General features: G+C 43.4%; 1 protein-coding gene across 1 annotated transcript; it reads right to left on the reverse strand.

The window, feature by feature from the left end:
• Positions 1-393: 393 nt before the first annotated feature.
• On the reverse strand, positions 394-17,051 carry gas2l3 (growth arrest-specific 2 like 3). Its single transcript, XM_029462472.1, is given in 10 exon segments — positions 394-3,066; positions 3,068-3,262; positions 3,414-3,518; positions 4,669-4,810; positions 4,900-4,963; positions 5,934-6,075; positions 6,269-6,387; positions 11,172-11,358; positions 14,975-15,030; positions 16,935-17,051. Coding segments are annotated over 9 exon segments (2,187 nt in total). The 5' UTR covers positions 14,999-15,030; positions 16,935-17,051; the 3' UTR covers positions 394-1,857.
• Positions 17,052-17,512: the final 461 nt, after the last annotated feature.

Raw genomic sequence — 17,512 nt, forward strand, 5'->3', positions numbered from 1 at the left:
TAAAGTTAGACTGTCCGTCTCTGTTACAGTAACTTCTTACACTGACCACAAATATAAACAACACTGCAGGATTACTGCACAGGTGTGTCTGAGGCTGCTCACAGTAAAAGGCTCTAACGTGCAGCTTCATCACTCAGCACAAAGCCACAGATGTTGTAATTTTTGAGCTGCAGGCACGCCGGCTGCAGGCAGGCAGGCAGGCAGGGCAGGCCGGCTGCAGGCAGGCAGGCAGGCAGGCCGGCTGCAGGCAGGCAGGCCGGCTGCAGGCAGGCAGGCCGGCTGCAGGCAGGCAGGCAGGCCGGCTGCAGGCAGGCAGGCAGGCCGGCTGCAGGCAGGCAGGCACGCCGGCTGCAGGCAGGCAGGCACCCCGGCTGCAGGCAGGCAGGCACCCCGGCTGCAGGCAGGCAGGCACCCCGGCTGCAGGCAGGCAGGCACGCCGGCTGCATGGATGTCCAGCAGAGCTGTTGCCAGTGAATTCAATGTTCATGTCTCTATATGGTGGTCACACCAGATACTGATTCTAATAACATAAATAAATGGAATTACAGCCAAAAAGTTACTGCACATGAAGTTTACTCAACAACAGTAGCAATATTGTAGTTGACATATAGCTGAACAGTGATGATGCATGACATCCACTTTAGTGGACAGATGATCAATTGTAATTTCCTCCCAAATATAAAATCAATACTTTATGAATTATATGATTCCTTAGTTGTTACTTGATGTCACCAACATTGTTATAACTGCGAGGGTCTCTTTCCATAGAAGGGTTAGCAAGATCTTGATGAGCGACTGGAAGTTTTTGGCGGTCTGTCGGCCATCTTGGTTTTGAGAAATGTATCTTGTACTTACAGCTGGTTACTGAGTAGCAGAGTACGGGATGATGCAGATCACTTTAGTGGCTGATGTGCAACTATACCATCAAAACCCTGCACATACAAGAACACAGAGGTTGAATAGCGGTCCACTGTAGTGACCTCTGTGAGTGAAAGGGTTAAAACTCTTAATATTGTTTCATACTTTTACTTGTTTTTACACTCGTTAGTATTTCAGTTCTGGGGATCATTGAGACATTAAAGGGAGCAATACAGTTAGTGCTGAACGTGTGAAAGAAGACAAAGTTATCCGAGTTAAACTTTAAAACATTTGTACATTTATTATTCGAAATGACAAAAAGGATTCTGGAACAAGAGACACAAAGATATTCAAACTGACGAACACGGTGGTTTCTGTAAAGTGCCAAACAAGAAAAAAGCCTCACTGATAGAGAGATAGAGAGATAGATATAGATATATATATATATATATATGTATATATATATACACATATACATGTATACATATACATATACATATATACACACACACCACATAGAAAACTAGACTTGAACACACACGTTAGAAACCATAGAAAACGAGGAGCCTGCTCTAAAAGGTTTCAGACTTTGTTAGTTTGTTCAGTAGTTCATCTGCGACTCGAGTCACACTGTGCAATTCAGTAAAAACCGTTAACCCCCCCGACCATCTAATACATTCTAATGCCGCTCAGGTTATTGATGAAGGCACAGACAGGAGGGTCCGACCCCCCCAAACATAATTTATACAACGTTGTGACGCGTTGAAGAAGTAGATCCTGCAGCTCATAGCGGGGGGGGGTGGGGGGGGGGGATATAAAGCTTTGAAGTTAGTGTTTATTTCTTCTGTCAGAAATAATTTGTAACAAAAATGAAAATGTAAACGTTGTGCAAGTTTTCATGTTAAGCAGTTTAACGGACCTTAAAAAAAGTTTTAAAACCAGGATTAAAACCTTCAATAAAAAACAAAACACTGAAGAGATTAAAGGAGGATCAGCTGCTCACGTCCGCTGCCTCCTCCGACTGCTCATCTCAAAGTAAGGCTCCTCGCCGCTCTTGTGCTGGGGGGTCTTCCTGCTCTTCACGGCGCTCACATGGGGGCTCTGCTGGGGGGCCGGTCCTGCAGCCGCAGCAGGTTTTACAGTCGACTTCCCGTTAGTGGCGGCCGCTTGCTTTCGGCCCACCCTCGGCGCCGTGGCTGCAGTCTTCTGATTAGCTTTGCCTGCGGGGGGAGGGGGAACCCGCCCTGGGGGGGAAGCAGTGCTGCGTGGGGGGGAAGCAGTGCTGCGTGGGGGGGCAGCAGTGTTGCGTGGGGGGGCAGCAGTGCTGCGTGGGGGGGCAGCAGCCACCTTGGTCGGGGCCGGCCCCTTGGCTTTGGCTGTGACGTCTTTGCTCTTCGGCAGGAAGCAGGGGGACTTTGGCAGCACTGGAGAGGCCGTCTGTGAGCTGGGGGTGGGGGTCCGTGTTGGGGGAGTGGCCGTGGCTGCAGCTCTTGTTGCCGTGGCTGCAGCTCTTGTTGCCGTGGCTGCAGCTCTTGTTGCCGTGGCTGCAGCTCTTGTGGCGGTTCGCACCCGCCTGGCGGCCTCTAGACGGAGGCGCGAGGCCGGGGAGCCCGAACGGCGCTGTACAAAGCGAGAGCGCTGGCTGGCGCCCGTTGGGGGCCGGGCATCTTTAGGAGCGGGCGCCCGTACTGGTGCAGTGACGGGACGAGGTGCTGAGGCAGCGATGGGGGAGGTGCAGGGGCTGGAGGGTTTGGGGCATTTGGAAGACGGTTCGGGGCAGACGGGGCTCCTGGGCTGAGGGGGGGGACCGCGTGGTGATGGTCTGAGCTTCAGTTTAGCGGCAGGTCGTGGATCTGCAGGGGCGGGGGATGGAGTCAGAGCTCTGCGATGGAGCAGCACACCCTGACAGACCGGGCTGGGGGACGGCGTGGAGGGCAGAGAGGAGGAGGTTGTGGGGGGGCCAGGCAGCGGCAGCTGGGTGGGCTTCCTGGGGGAGGAAGGGGCCCCCTGCAGGGTCTTCTTGGGCACCATGGCTGCACCTTTTCTGGGCAGCGTGGGCGTGCACGCCGGGGAGGCGGTGTAGGACCGACAAGCCTGAGCTGCGGCGGTCGCCGACGCCGGCTTACAGGCGGAGGAGGAAGAGGATGAGGTGGAGGAGGAAGAGGAGGAGGAGGAGAGGAGGTTGTTGACGGCGGCGAGGGGGTCCATGTCAGGAGGAGGGGGGGGGTGGAGCTGCGTTGCCATGGTGTCCTCCCAGGCCGGGGGGGCCTTTCTGAAAGGCCAGGATCTTCTGCTCCAGCGTGGTGAACTGCAGCACCCGCAGCGGGTCGTACTTCATCAGGAAGCCGCGCAGCGTGTCCCAGCCGCCGCCCACACGCACCATCACATGTTTTCCATGAAGCATCTGTGGAAGCAAGAAAGATACTTTTATATCTGATTGTTCACCTTCTGTAGCTCGTGTGTGTGTGTGTGTGTGTGTGTGTGTGTGTATGTATGTATGTATGTGTATGTGTATGTGTATGTGTATGTGTGTGTGTGTGTGTGTGTGTGTTCACCCGTATAAACAGCGTCTTGTCTCCCAGCCTGTAGCGTCCCTCTGACAGGTACTCGATGGACACTCTGTTGGCACAGTTGCAGGGCGGGTCGTCCATGCCGTGCTCCTGCGAGGGACAAGAGAGGATCATTCACAGTCACCTCAGAAGACATTTGAGGACACGCAGGGACGATATAAACATTTCATGTCAGCAGAAAAACAAACTAGTTTCATTGCATCACAGGCGGGACACTTGTTATTAACTCTGTGACGGCCTCACAGCTGTCCTGTCCTTCCTGTCCAGGCTGTGTTCTTCACCTGTGTTCAGGAGGATGATGGTGGAGCTGAGACCTCGTCAGTGATGCAGCACATCTGAGCAGCCTGAGCTCAGGCTATAAAGCACACCTGCAAGATCTTCTCGCTCTCTTCCCCTGAGCCTGCTATTATGTGTTTGTGCTTTGTGTGTCTTTCATTTACTTAATTAAACCATAGAGCAAAGTTATGGATTGTGTGGTCTCCCTCATTGTCACCTCCTTTCGAGCCAGGTTGTGACAAATCATAAGCTGCATAAATAAATATACGTTGTTCTCTCACATGAGGCTCCATTGTTCACTTGTCCACCACGATACTGAGCTCATGATAATGCAGCACTGAAGCCAGCAGTGAAACACGTGCAGTATTTAAAATCTATGAGAAGCAAGTGATCGAACTAAATCAACTGAAGACTTTTCTTCCAGCGTGCAAACGGCTTATTTCAATGTGTGAAAATGTGTTTGGGAACAAATGGACTTTTTCATCCAAACTTCCTTCCGCTTCAGTGAGTGCAGTTATTTTTATCCCGATCATCTCCTCGGGGAGTAAAACTCTGACCGTGTCTCCTCGTGTCACCCGATCTGACGGAGACAAACACCGAACGCCGACAGGGATGGAGGGAAAAATGACAAAATAATTTAGAAAGTGTTGATGGAGGAGCCTCTGCACAGTAACACACTGTGTGTGTGTGTGTGTGTGTGTGTGTGTGTGTGTGTGTGTGTGTGTGTGTGTGAGTCAGAGGGCGCTTCAGAGCGTCACGTGGTCAGCTGTGATGTGAGTCAGAGGGCGCTTCAGAGCGGCACGTGGTCAACTGTGATGTGTCGCACCCTGCGGGGCGGCTACAACTAGGTCGCACATGGACCACTAACGTGATGCTAACGTGAAGCTAGCGTGATCAGCTGCAGACACTTTACTGCCTGCACATTTATTGGTATTCGTATGTTGCAGCGACAGTCAGGACTCACCCCCGCCTGGTAGAGGCCGCCGTGCTGGCAGCACACGCTAAAGGTTTTGACGGCCTGACGGGGCTCCTCCGTCATCAGCAGCGTCTCCTCCAGCTCGATCTCCTTCTCCAGCTTCACCAGCACTGGAGGCTCCACGCCGTACCTGGGGACACAGCACAGTGAAACGTGCACCTCTGGCTCTGAAATGTTCTCCAACAGCTTCTTCTTCTTCGTCGCTGTTCAAAGACTTACTTGGAGACGATGCGTCCGATCTGCAGCAGACAGAGACAAACCTGCCGAGGCTCCTTGTGCAGCACTGAGGAATAAAACACAAGAACAGTTAATAAAGTGAAGCAGCCACGAGTGCTTTCCTCAGAGACAGCAGGAAGCTAAAGGCCAGCGATGAGGTGCCACGAAATGCACGTGTTCCGTGCAGAAACGTGACACTATGAGGATAAAGTTAAAGTTACTCCCACAGGGGCTGCTGGGTGATTCATGCAGCAGGGCAGACGTGTGGCATTACTTCTAAAATCGCTCCAATCCGGTTTTTGGAGAGCCCTTCCTAATGAAGTGATCCCAGTACGGAGTACTCGGGAGATTGCTCTGCACAACAGATCCTATTAAGTCATTAAGAAGAACGGCTTAAACAACAGAGCTGTGCAGTTATTATCAGGAGCTTACAACCACCGTCTGCTTTACACTCATCATGTGTTCATGTGCACAGATCTGTCTTTGTACAAAATCATTATTTGAAAAGAAAACATCTAAATCCACATTGAGTTTATTTTACTAACTCTGTGTGTTTGTGTACATTTCCCCTACATTCAACAAAAGTCTCACAAAACTGTTAATATAAAGATTGTGTTAATGCGAGTTATGAAGTTTCAGCTGATATCTGTTAGTTATTCATGTCATTCATCGTGTCTCCCCTCAAGGATTTGTTCCGGCTTCATTTCACTCTCAACTTCTTTTTGGCCTGACATTAAAACGGTCTTGGACTCAAATAACGCTGAAGAAATAAAAGGTGACTAGTAGACAGCGACCTCGCAGGGAAACTGTGTGAGAGTTATCTGGTCAATCTTTTATTGGTCACACTCTCTGTTGGGAGTTAGTTCTGCTTGCTTGGATAATTAGTTTATGTTTCTTATATAACAGAGACAAAGTGTACATCAGGTCAGCCCAGAACCACCTCAAAGGTCACATGGACTCAGACATGGGTCACTCTTCTAGAGGATGAGCTGCTTCTATATTCATGACAAGCTTCAGTGTGCAGCAGCAGCTCTTACCGAGGCCCTCGGACTCAAACAGGTAGGTCTCCTCCACGCCGGCGTGGCGACACCACGCCAGGAAGTTGGCGGTGTTGTCGCGAGCGAAGAAGGAACCTGGAGAGGCGTCACGCTTACATGCAATCTTCCTTGTGGGGAACAGCTGTCAGGAAATAAACTCAATCAGCATCATGGATTGAAAACCACAAAAAAAGGAGAGAGATGTAAACAGGTTTGGAGGCTCATGCGTGCAAACTGAACTTCAGATGTGTCCACGCTGTGACCTGCAGCCCCCCCCCCCCCATGTGAGCATGAAGGCGGCCTCTGGGCGACCGGCTCGCATGTGTCTGACTCACCTTGCAGACTGCTGAGGGGCAGCTCTGGGACATCTTAGTCTGCAGCGCGCCAATGAGCTGGCACAGCTTCACGCCGTTATTCAGCTCCTCCATGAAGAACTCTGCTCTCACCTCCTCGCCTGGAAACAACACAACATGCAGCACAAGGAGCTTAGTTTGAAATCTACAAGAGAAAAATAATCACAACACACATTTAATACTGAATTCTGAAAACAAGTAAAGATCCTGCATGACAAAGTTACAAGATGATGAGGTGTTACATATATAAAGATATATAAGATGAGGAGGTGTTACATATATAAAGATATAAAGATGAAGAGGTGTTACATATATAAAGATGAGGAGGTGTTACATATATAAAGATGAGGAGGTGTTACATATATAAAGATGAGGAGGTGTTACATATATAAAGATGAGGAGGTGTTACATATATAAAAGATATATAAGATGAGGAGGTGTTACATATATAAAGATATAAAGATGAGGAGGTGTTACATATATAAAGATATAAAGATGAGGAGGTGTTACATATATAAAGATGAGGAGGTGTTACATATATAAAGATGAGGAGGTGTTACATATATAAAGATATATAAGATGAGGAGGTGTTACATATATAAAGATATATAAGATGAGGAGGTGTTACATATATAAAGATATATAAGATGAGGAGGTGTTACATATATAAAGATATATAAGAGGAGGTGTTACATATATAAAGATATATAAGATGAGGTGTTACATATATAAAGATATAAAGATGAGGAGGTGTTACATATATAAAGATATATAAGATGAGGAGGTGTTACATATATAAAGATATAAAGATGAGGAGGTGTTACATATATAAAGATATATAAGATGAGGAGGTGTTACATATATAAAGATATAAAGATGAGGAGGTGTTACATATATAAAGATATAAAGATGAGGAGGTGTTACATATATAAAGATATATAAGATGAGGAGGTGTTACATATATAAAGATATATAAGATGAGGTGTTACATATATAAAGATATAAAGATGAGGAGGTGTTACATATATAAAGATATATAAGATGAGGAGGTGTTACATATATAAAGATGAGGAGGTGTTACATATATAAAGATGAGGAGGTGTTACATATATAAAGATATATAAGATGAGGAGGTGTTACATATATAAAGATATATAAGATGAGGAGGTGTTACATATATAAAGATATAAAGATGAGGAGGTGTTACATATATAAAGATATAAAGATGAGGAGGTGTTACATGTATAAAGATATATAAGATGAGGTGTTACATATATAAAGATATAAAGATGAGGAGGTGTTACATATATAAAGATATATAAGATGAGGAGGTGTTACATATATAAAGATATAAAGATGAGGAGGTGTTACATGTATAAAGATATACAAGATGAGGTGTTACATATATAAAGATATAAAGATGAGCTGTTACATATATAAAGATATATAAGATGAGGAGGTGTTACATATATAAAGATATAAAGATGAGGAGGTGTTACATATATAAAGATATATAAGATGAGGTGTTACATATATAAAGATATAAAGATGAGGAGGTGTTACATATATAAAAATGAGGAGGTGTTACATATATAAAGATATATAAGATGAGGAGGTGTTACATATATAAAGATATATAAGATGAGGAGGTGTTACATATATAAAGATATAAAGATGAGCAGGTGTTACATATATAAAGATATAAAGATGAGGAGGTGTTACATATATAAAGATATAAAGATGAGGAGGTGTTACATATATAAAGATATAAAGATGAGGAGGTGTTACATATATAAAGATGAGGAGGTGTTACATATATAAAGATGAGGAGGTGTTACATATATAAAGATATATAAGATGAGGAGGTGTTACATATATAAAGATATATAAGATGAGGAGGTGTTACATATATAAAGATATAAAGATGAAGAGGTGTTACATATATAAAGATATAAAGATGAGGAGGTGTTACATATATAAAGATATATAAGATGAGGAGGTGTTACATATATAAAGATATAAAGATGAGGAGGTGTTACATATATAAAGATGAGGAGGTGTTACATATAAAGATATACAAGATGAGGAGGTGTTACATATATAAAGATATATAAGATGAGGAGGTGTTACATATATAAAGATATAAAGATGAGGTGTTACATATATAAAGATATAAAGATGAGGAGGTGTTACATATATAAAGATGAGGTGTTACATATATAAAGATATATAAGATGAGGAGGTGTTACATATATAAAGATGAGGAGGTGTTACATATATAAAGATATATAAGATGAGGAGGTGTTACATATATAAAGATATAAAGATGAAGAGGTGTTACATATATAAAGATATAAAGATGAGGAGGTGTTACATATATAAAGATATAAAGATGAGGTGTTACATATATAAAGATGAGGAGGAGCTACATATATAAAGATATATAAGATGAGGAGGTGTTACATATATAAAGATATATAAGATGAGGAGGTGTTACATATATAAAGATATAAAGATGAGGAGGTGTTACATATATAAAGATATAAAGATGAGGTGTTACATATATAAAGATATAAAGATGAGGAGGTGTTACATATATAAAGATATAAAGATGAGGAGGTGTTACATATATAAAGATATAAAGATGAGGAGGTGTTACATATATAAAGATGAGGAGGTGTTACATATATAAAGATATAAAGATGAGGAGGTGTTACATATATAAAGATATATAAGATGAGGAGGTGTTACATATATAAAGATATATAAGATGAGGTGTTTACATATATAAAGATATATAAGATGAGGAGGTGTTACATATATAAAGATATATAAGATGAGGTGTTACATATATAAAGATATAAAGATGAGGAGGTGTTACATATATAAAGATGTAAAGATGAGGCGGTGTTACATATATAAAGATATATAAGATGAGGTGTTACATATATAAAGATATATAAGATGAGGAGGTGTTACATATATAAAGATATATAAGATGAGGAGGTGTTACATATATAAGATGAGGAGGTGTTACATATATAAAGATATATAAGATGAGGAGGTGTTACATATATAACGATATAAAGATGAGGAGGTGTTACATATATAAAGATATATAAGATGAGGAGGTGTTACATATATAAAGATATAAAGATGAGGAGGTGTTACATATATAAAGATGAGGAGGTGTTACATATATAAAGATATATAAGATGAGGAGGTGTTACATATATAAAGATATAAAGATGAGGAGGTGTTACATATATAAAGATATATAAGATGAGGAGGTGTTACATATATAAAGATATAAAGATGAGGAGGTGTTACATATATAAAGATGAGGAGGTGTTACATATATAAAGATATATAAGATGAGGAGGTGTTACATATATAAAGATATATAAGATGAGGTGTTACATATATAAAGATATAAAGATGAGGAGGTGTTACATATATAAAGATATATAAGAGGAGGTGTTACATATATAAAGATATAAAGATGAGGAGGTGTTACATATATAAAGATGAGGAGGTGTTACATATATAAAGATATATAAGATGAGGAGGTGTTACATATATAAAGATATATAAGAGGAGGTGTTACATATATAAAGATATAAAGATGAGGAGGTGTTACATATATAAAGATGAGGTGTTACATATATAAAGATATATAAGATGAGGAGGTGTTACATATATAAAGATATATAAGATGAGGAGGTGTTACATATATAAAGATGAGGAGGTGTTACATATATAAAGATATAAAGATGAGGAGGTGTTACATATATAAAGATATATAAGATGAGGAGGTGTTACATATATAAAGATATAAAGATGAGGAGGTGTTACATATATAAAGATGAGGAGGTGTTACATATATAAAGATATATAAGATGAGGTGTTACATATATAAAGATATATAAGATGAGGAGGTGTTACATATATAAAGATATAAAGATGAGGAGGTGTTACATATATAAAGATATAAAGATGAGGAGGTGTTACATATATAAAGATATAAAGATGAGGAGGTGTTACATATATAAAGATATAAAGATGAGGAGGTGTTACATATATAAAGATGAGGAGGTGTTACATATATAAAGATATAAAGATGAGGAGGTGTTACATATATAAAGATATATAAGATGAGGTGTTACATATATAAAGATATATATAAGATGAGGTGTTACATATATAAAGATATATAAGATGAGGAGGTGTTACATATATAAAGATATACAAGATGACGTGTTACATATATAAAGATATATAAGATGAGGAGGTGTTACATATATAAAGATATATAAGATGAGGAGGTGTTACATATATAAAGATATATAAGATGAGGAGGTGTTACATGTATAAAGATATATAAGATGAGGTGTTACATATATAAGATGAAGCTCTAACCCTAACCCTGAGCTCAGATGTGTTTTCCTCGGCTCGTCAGACTCTTACGGCGCTCCCACGCCCCCGTATTGTAAATCACCGCCCATATAAACCCAACAAAGGCCGTGTGAACTGAACTATAATAGTGACAAAAGATCGCTACACAAAAGTTTATTTTACACACGACAGCCTCGGGCGTGAAACGTTATCCATCAGAGCGGCGGAACATGTGGGATACAGGTCATCACCAAACAATAACTCAAGTTCAGACTTTACGAGAAAACGTTCTTTAACCAGCATCAATAACGGCGCCACTTTGTGTCCTCGGGGACAATGGGGGTCAGGATAATAGTGGGTTCTGTTCCACTTCCGTTTCTGTGCAGCATCAACGTGCTGCAGTGTTCTCCTCGAGGGGGAAACTGGATTCACAGGTTTGTATTTGTACCTGAAACTAAACTACAGTCCTGACACCAGACAGAGCTCTTACCCAACATGCCGGTGAGCCATATGGCCAGGTCCTCCTGCAGGGGCACCAGGGTGGCCTCATGTCTCACGGCCAGCCACTGGTCGTACTGGAAGACGTCTGTGAGGCCTGGGCCGTGTCGCTGTGCTAACGGGCTACGGGGGCTAAGGGGGCACAGCAGTGGAGCATCGAACTTCTCGCCGAACCAAACCTGTAAATGAGAGGAGGGACGTTAGTGACGCAGGGCCGATTAGTTATTCAACTACACTGGCCTTCTGTTCACATGCAGCTCAAACTTCCTATTGAGACATTAAAGTAAAATATGTAACTGCAGCAGAAACACAAATCTTCTGTTCCTCACAAACAACCTGCACCTCACATTTCAAATGTGCCTTTTCTCAAACTTTAATTGTTTGCAGGCAGCGGGAGATCCAGAGATCCAGAAAGCAGATGTTTGTGCACCGAGTCACTCGTCCAGACATTACATAACTCTGTCCTGACGACCACCCCCGACATCTGTTTAAGATACAGCCTTTAATCTACGTGTCCATCACATGTCGAGGAGCAATAATGAGACAGTGAATGGGAAACAGGACACGCACAGAGAGAGTGTGTGTGTGTGTGTGTGTGTGTGCGTGTGTGAGAGAGAGAGAAAGTTAGCAGAGTGACAGCGAGTCTACATCCAGTTTGAAATGTGGCCACAACACTTAACGTTAAACCATTTTTATTTAAGAGAAACTTAATCTTTCCAATAGATTCATTGTAAACTGAAGACGAGCGGTCGTCCCTGGTTCCCTCAGAACGGGATTATTGTATAAAATCTCCTTTTTCAAAATTCACTGATTTATTGAATGTCGTAGAACAAAATGTTAAGATCTTTGACTCGTCTTAAAGATACAGAGACTTCAGGACTCGTCTCTCGCTCGGCTAAAAACTGATCCAGATCAAAGGAGCAGCGGTGAAGATGTGCCGACTGTCAGTCCCTCGTACCGACGAGTCCAGCTCCAAAAACTCTGGGTCCTACAAATCCCATGATGCAACTCAACAGAACCCCCTGCGGCCTAAATGCCCTTTTCCATCAAACCCCACATCGCAGTGTTTGACTTCCTCAGACATTATACAAGTCTTTATCATACAAAGGAAACAATTATTCACATGGAAAAGGAGCAGAAAGGTTTAAGTTGATCTAAATGTAACTTGTAGTTGTAGCTGAAATAACATTTCGTCTCATGTTTTCAGGCGTCGTATGAACCCTGGACCTGAAGAACATGTTGTGTAATAACAGATGATGGATCATAAATCACACTCATGCTCATTTCTTCCACGTTCTCTTTGACCTTCCTGCAGTTTATTGTTTCAGGAGTTTAGTCTCCCTTGGTATAAGTGGCTCAGGTTAAGAGCATCAGATAAATTCCTAAAGCGTAAATAGTAACATGCAGGCCAGGATTACAACCCACATTACAATGCTCTCTGTGAGTCTGAATGTGAGAGTGGGCTGGATTATCTGCGCGCTTGTCTTTTACGTAACTTCTAAACTGTGCCACTACGCTGCCTTATTTTCTGTGTGTGTGTGTGTGTGTGTGTGTGTGTGTGTGTGTTTCCTAACCTCACCAGGTGAAAATGTTTTAACCCCTCAGCAAAACTGTGCAGCCTCACAAAAGATTTGAGAGTCAGACATCAGAGGCACGAGACCAAAACCTGCAGACATTAGATTGCACAGAATGCTGTACTGTTGCATTAATAGTTGAGCACAAATGCTACTTATACTCCGATGAGTGCATAGATGGGTGAGCATGGGTGAGCGGAGCAGTCAGTGTGAGCAGTTATTGAATGTGACTGTGCTCCACATGAGCAGTGAAGCTCTGCAGCCTCACCAGAGTCTCTGCACCAGGCAGCCTCACCAGAGTCTCTGCACCAGTGTCTCTGCAGCCTCACCAGAGTCTCTGCACCAGAGTCTCTGCAGCCTCACCAGAGTCTCTGCACCAGTCTCTGCAGCCTCACCAGAGTCTCTGCACCAGTGTCTCTGCAGCCTCACCAGAGTCTCTGCACCAGAGTCTCTGCAGCCTCACCAGAGTCTCTGCACCAGTGTCTCTGCAGCCTCACCAGAGTCTCTGCACCAGAGTCTCTGCAGCCTCACCAGAGTCTCTGCACCAGTGTCTCTGCAGCCTCACCAGAGTCTCTGCACCAGAGTCTCTGCAGCCTCACCAGAGTCTCTGCACCAGAGTCTCTGCACCAGAGTCTCTGCAGCCTCACCAGAGTCTCTGCACCAGAGTCTCTGCACCAGAGTCTCTGCAGCCTCACCAGAGTCTCTGCACCAGAGTCTCTGCAGCCTCACCAGAGTATCTGCAACCTCACCAGAGTATCTGCAGCCTCACCAGAGTATCTGCAACCTCACCAGAGTATCTGCAGCCTCACCAGAGTATCTGCAGCCTCACCAGAGTCTCTGCAGCCTCACCAGAGTCTATGCAGCCTCACCAGAGTCTATGCAGCCTCACCAGAGTCTCTGCAGCCTCACCAGAGTCTCTGCACCAGAGTCTCTGCAGCCTCACCAGAGTATCTGCAACCTCACCAGAGTATATGCAGCCTCACCAGAGTATCTGCAGCCTCACCAGAGTCTCTGCAGCCTCACCAGAGTCTATGCAGCCTCACCAGAGTCTATGCAGCCTCACCAGAGTCTATGCAGCCTCACCAGAGTCTCTGCAGAGTTAACATACACTATATACTTGATTTCTTCTTCTGTGTTCTACAAACATGCATTATCTGAATATGTAAATATAATGTATGACAGACCAACTTTCATTACATTAGCTCTTCATCTTCTATAGAGATGCCAATTAAAAAACTGACCATTGTTGTTTTAATGAACCAGGAATGATCCCTGAAGGGTCATTATGTGTGGATGAGGGCTACAAATAACGACTGTTTTCATTTTCCATTATTTTCTCCATTAATAGAAAGTCGTGTGATTTATAAACATCAGAAAAAGCTGAAAGACGCCAATCAGCGTTTCAGAAAGCCTAAGATGAGATCTTCAAAACTCAGATATCAGGTTTACCGTCAGAGTAACGAAAGCAGAAAATATTAATAAGATAATTTTTATATATATTTTCTTTTAACACTCGATTATCAAAATAGTTGCTGATTGATTGATAGTTAATAGTTTGCAGCTCTGATGTGAACTACTCGTGGAAACGTGGCAGCCTGGAGAATGTATAGACAAACCTCATTAACACCATCTTTGGGATTTAATCAGCTCAACAGTTTCCTGCCACATGTTACGTGTAGTACTGGGATACATATTCTGCATATCCACAGTCCGAGGCGGGTGGGGGACTTTCCAAACCAGATGAGAGAAAAGCTCAGCGAGCCGCCGAGACAAATGTGTAACATGATACGTTTGTTGTTTTGGGGTTTGGGACGATGACATCTCGTTGCTGGGAGGGACAGAGGGAAAAGTGCTTCATTCCACCCACTCCCCGAAAACATGTGCGGAGAAACTCCTCGGGGTCCGAGCAGAGGAACGTTAGACATGCACAGCAACAACATGTGGCCGTGCTGCAACACAGGTGGGGGCAGATGTCTGCACGTCTTTATTTCACAGAATAACTCTAGCTCAGTCGGAGAGATTCCTCCACAGAGTGGAGACTCTGCCTGCAGATGTACATTAACCCAAAAGGGCCCTACAATAAGGACTGCAAAGTAGAGACTGATGAACTGATGAAGATACAGCCAGCTGTGTATTCTTACTCCTAACAATACCCATGATGCACTAACATTTCTGCTCTGACCAATCAAAGCAAACCTAATCCACAGTGAGGGGAGCTTACCTGGATGCCCGCCTGGACAGCCATGACTGCGATCAGAGAGGATTCACTTCTTCATCCTGTGGAGAGAAGACAGAGAAGAGTCAGAGAGTAGAGTCAGAGAGTAGAGTCAGAGAGTAGAGTCAGAGAGAAGAGTCCAAGAGGAGTCAACGAGAAGAGTCAGAGAGTAGAGTCAGAGAGAAGAGTCAGAGAGAAGAGTCAGAGAGAAGAGTCAAAGAGAAGAGTCAAAGAGTAGAGTCAAATAGTAGAGTCAAAGAGTTGAGTCAAAGAGTAGAGTCAAAGAGTTGAGTCAAAGAGTAGAGTCAAAGAGTAGAGTCAAAGAGTAGAGTCAAAGAGTAGAGTCAAAGAGTAGAGTCAAAGAGTAGAGTCAAAGAGTAGAGTCAAGAGTAGAGTCAAAGAGTAGAGTCAAAGAGTAGAGTCAAAGAGTAGAGTCAAAGAGTAGAGTCAAAGAGTAGAGTCAAAGAGTAGAGTCAAAGAGTAGAGTCAAAGAGTAGAGTCAAAGAGAGGAGATCCATTCATCACATTACAGTTCAGAGAGAGTAAAAACATCCAGGTGGTCGTCTGCAGGGCACGAACCCAACCTCAATACTTTCAGACACGTCGAGATCTGAAAAATGTCTCGTCATTTAATACATAATTTCATTACCTACGGTTGTGTGTGTGTGTGTGTGTGTGTGCGCGCGTTGTATTTTGAGAGGCTTGACTTCAGTATGCGTAAAGGAGCTGAAAAATAAGTGCGAGTAATGTTGTCATTTATTTTTGTTAAAGTAGGATTTTATCAAAATGGCATTGTAACAAGTATTGTTCCTACGCAGCTCTAACTCGCTCTTGTTACCAAAAATAATGCAATGCGCCTATTGGGAGATTCTTTGGTGATTTATGAGCCGTGTGATAAATAAGTCGTGTCTACAGGTGGAAACAAATCTTAGAATCCAACAGAACTTCCACAAAGAGCAGCCGGACCAAAACTCTGAGCACGATGAGCAATCAACCCTCAAACTTTAAAATATACAGGTTTAGATAATATTTGTGCTTCTCTCTCTCTTCAGCTTTTTTTGGATGATAATTTCGTACCTATTGCTTTTCTTAAAGCAATAGGATTCATGATGAAGACATGAGAAACCCTGTGAATGAGCTCGACTGGCTTCACACTGTGACTCAAGCTTCACTCAGGACAAACCGATCCCAGAAAGTCTTTGTACAGATTTCAGACATGGTGGCTCCTCCATCTACAGTACACATGCAGCTCTACATTCATCTTTTCCTTGTATTCATGCATCATCAAGTATGCCAGACATCAAACACAGAATCAGCTGTGACAGTTGAATAGGTGTGGAGGAAGGTTAGAGGACAGCTGAACAGGATATATGCTCAGCCCTCTGGGTAAAAAAAACAGCCGGGATGTTGTTGTTGTCGTTTCTGGAGTTTTAGTGGATCACACTTTCTCACGAGGAAGTGATGAGGTCAGTCTGAGTGCTGCTCTCGGCTCTTTCCCACACAGGATGTGAAGGATTACCCGCTCAACCGTTCCCGAGGGTGTGCGTTTGACAAAGAGAGGCGGTGGGTGGGGGGAGAAAGCAATCACTAGCACTAGATCCTAATAACACTGATAATGTGGTCAACACAGCTGAGGAAATAGTTCCCCCCCCCCCCCCATCCCCCCTGCTCCGCACATATATCACCCCATATAAACCCCACATTGTGCAGCACAAATGGTTTGTGAAACTTCCAGCCGCGTGGGGATTTCCACTGATGTCATCATGCAGAGTGATGAGATTAATCTGAGAGGCAGAAGATCTCTGCGTCCTCTAGAAACCTTGAAAACCAGTAAAATCCTCAGTAGTTCATCAACGGCCTGCCTGAGAGTGCCGAGTGCCGAAAACTGCAGCTCAGCGGAGAGAAGATGCCTGTGAGTCAGCGGTCACAGACAGGACGGGAAGGATGACAACACAAGACAACTCACCTCAGAGCAAACAGCGTGCGGTACCGAGCTGAGAAACTACAGCAAACAACCGTAATCAGCCTCAAAAGCTCATCCTCGTCAATGCTGAGTCAAAGCCCTGCGCCGGCCAGAGCAGCTCCACGAGTGAGCGGGGAGGGAGAGGCAGCAAGAGAGTGACAGGGAGGAGGAGAGTCCTGACTAATGAAGTGGCTACGCTTCGTTAAGCCTTGACCACCCCCCCCCCACTTCCCCCAACAACCCTGCCACGGTGGGACCCTCTCATCACAAAGCCTCCATTGTTATGTTAAAACACACACACACATTTTTGTGGTTGTTGAACTGCGCGATTAATCTAATTTTAAACTATTATGAATGGTTTGCGGCTCAAAAATCATTTTATGTCAATTATCGTGTTTATTGACATAAAAATATTATTGAGCCTCATTTCAATTTTGCAATGAAACTTTTTTCCTCTTGTGTTATGAATCCAGCGCACCCCTTTCCTTTACAGCGATGTGTTTTCTCTCCGTGTAGGAGGATCCCCTCATGACTCTACCCGGCGCTCACTGACCCTCGCCGGGCAAATGTCCTCCATAGTG

This window comes from Cottoperca gobio, chromosome 23, assembly GCF_900634415.1.
Source record: "Cottoperca gobio chromosome 23, fCotGob3.1, whole genome shotgun sequence".
Classification (NCBI taxonomy): domain Eukaryota; kingdom Metazoa; phylum Chordata; class Actinopteri; order Perciformes; family Bovichtidae; genus Cottoperca; species Cottoperca gobio.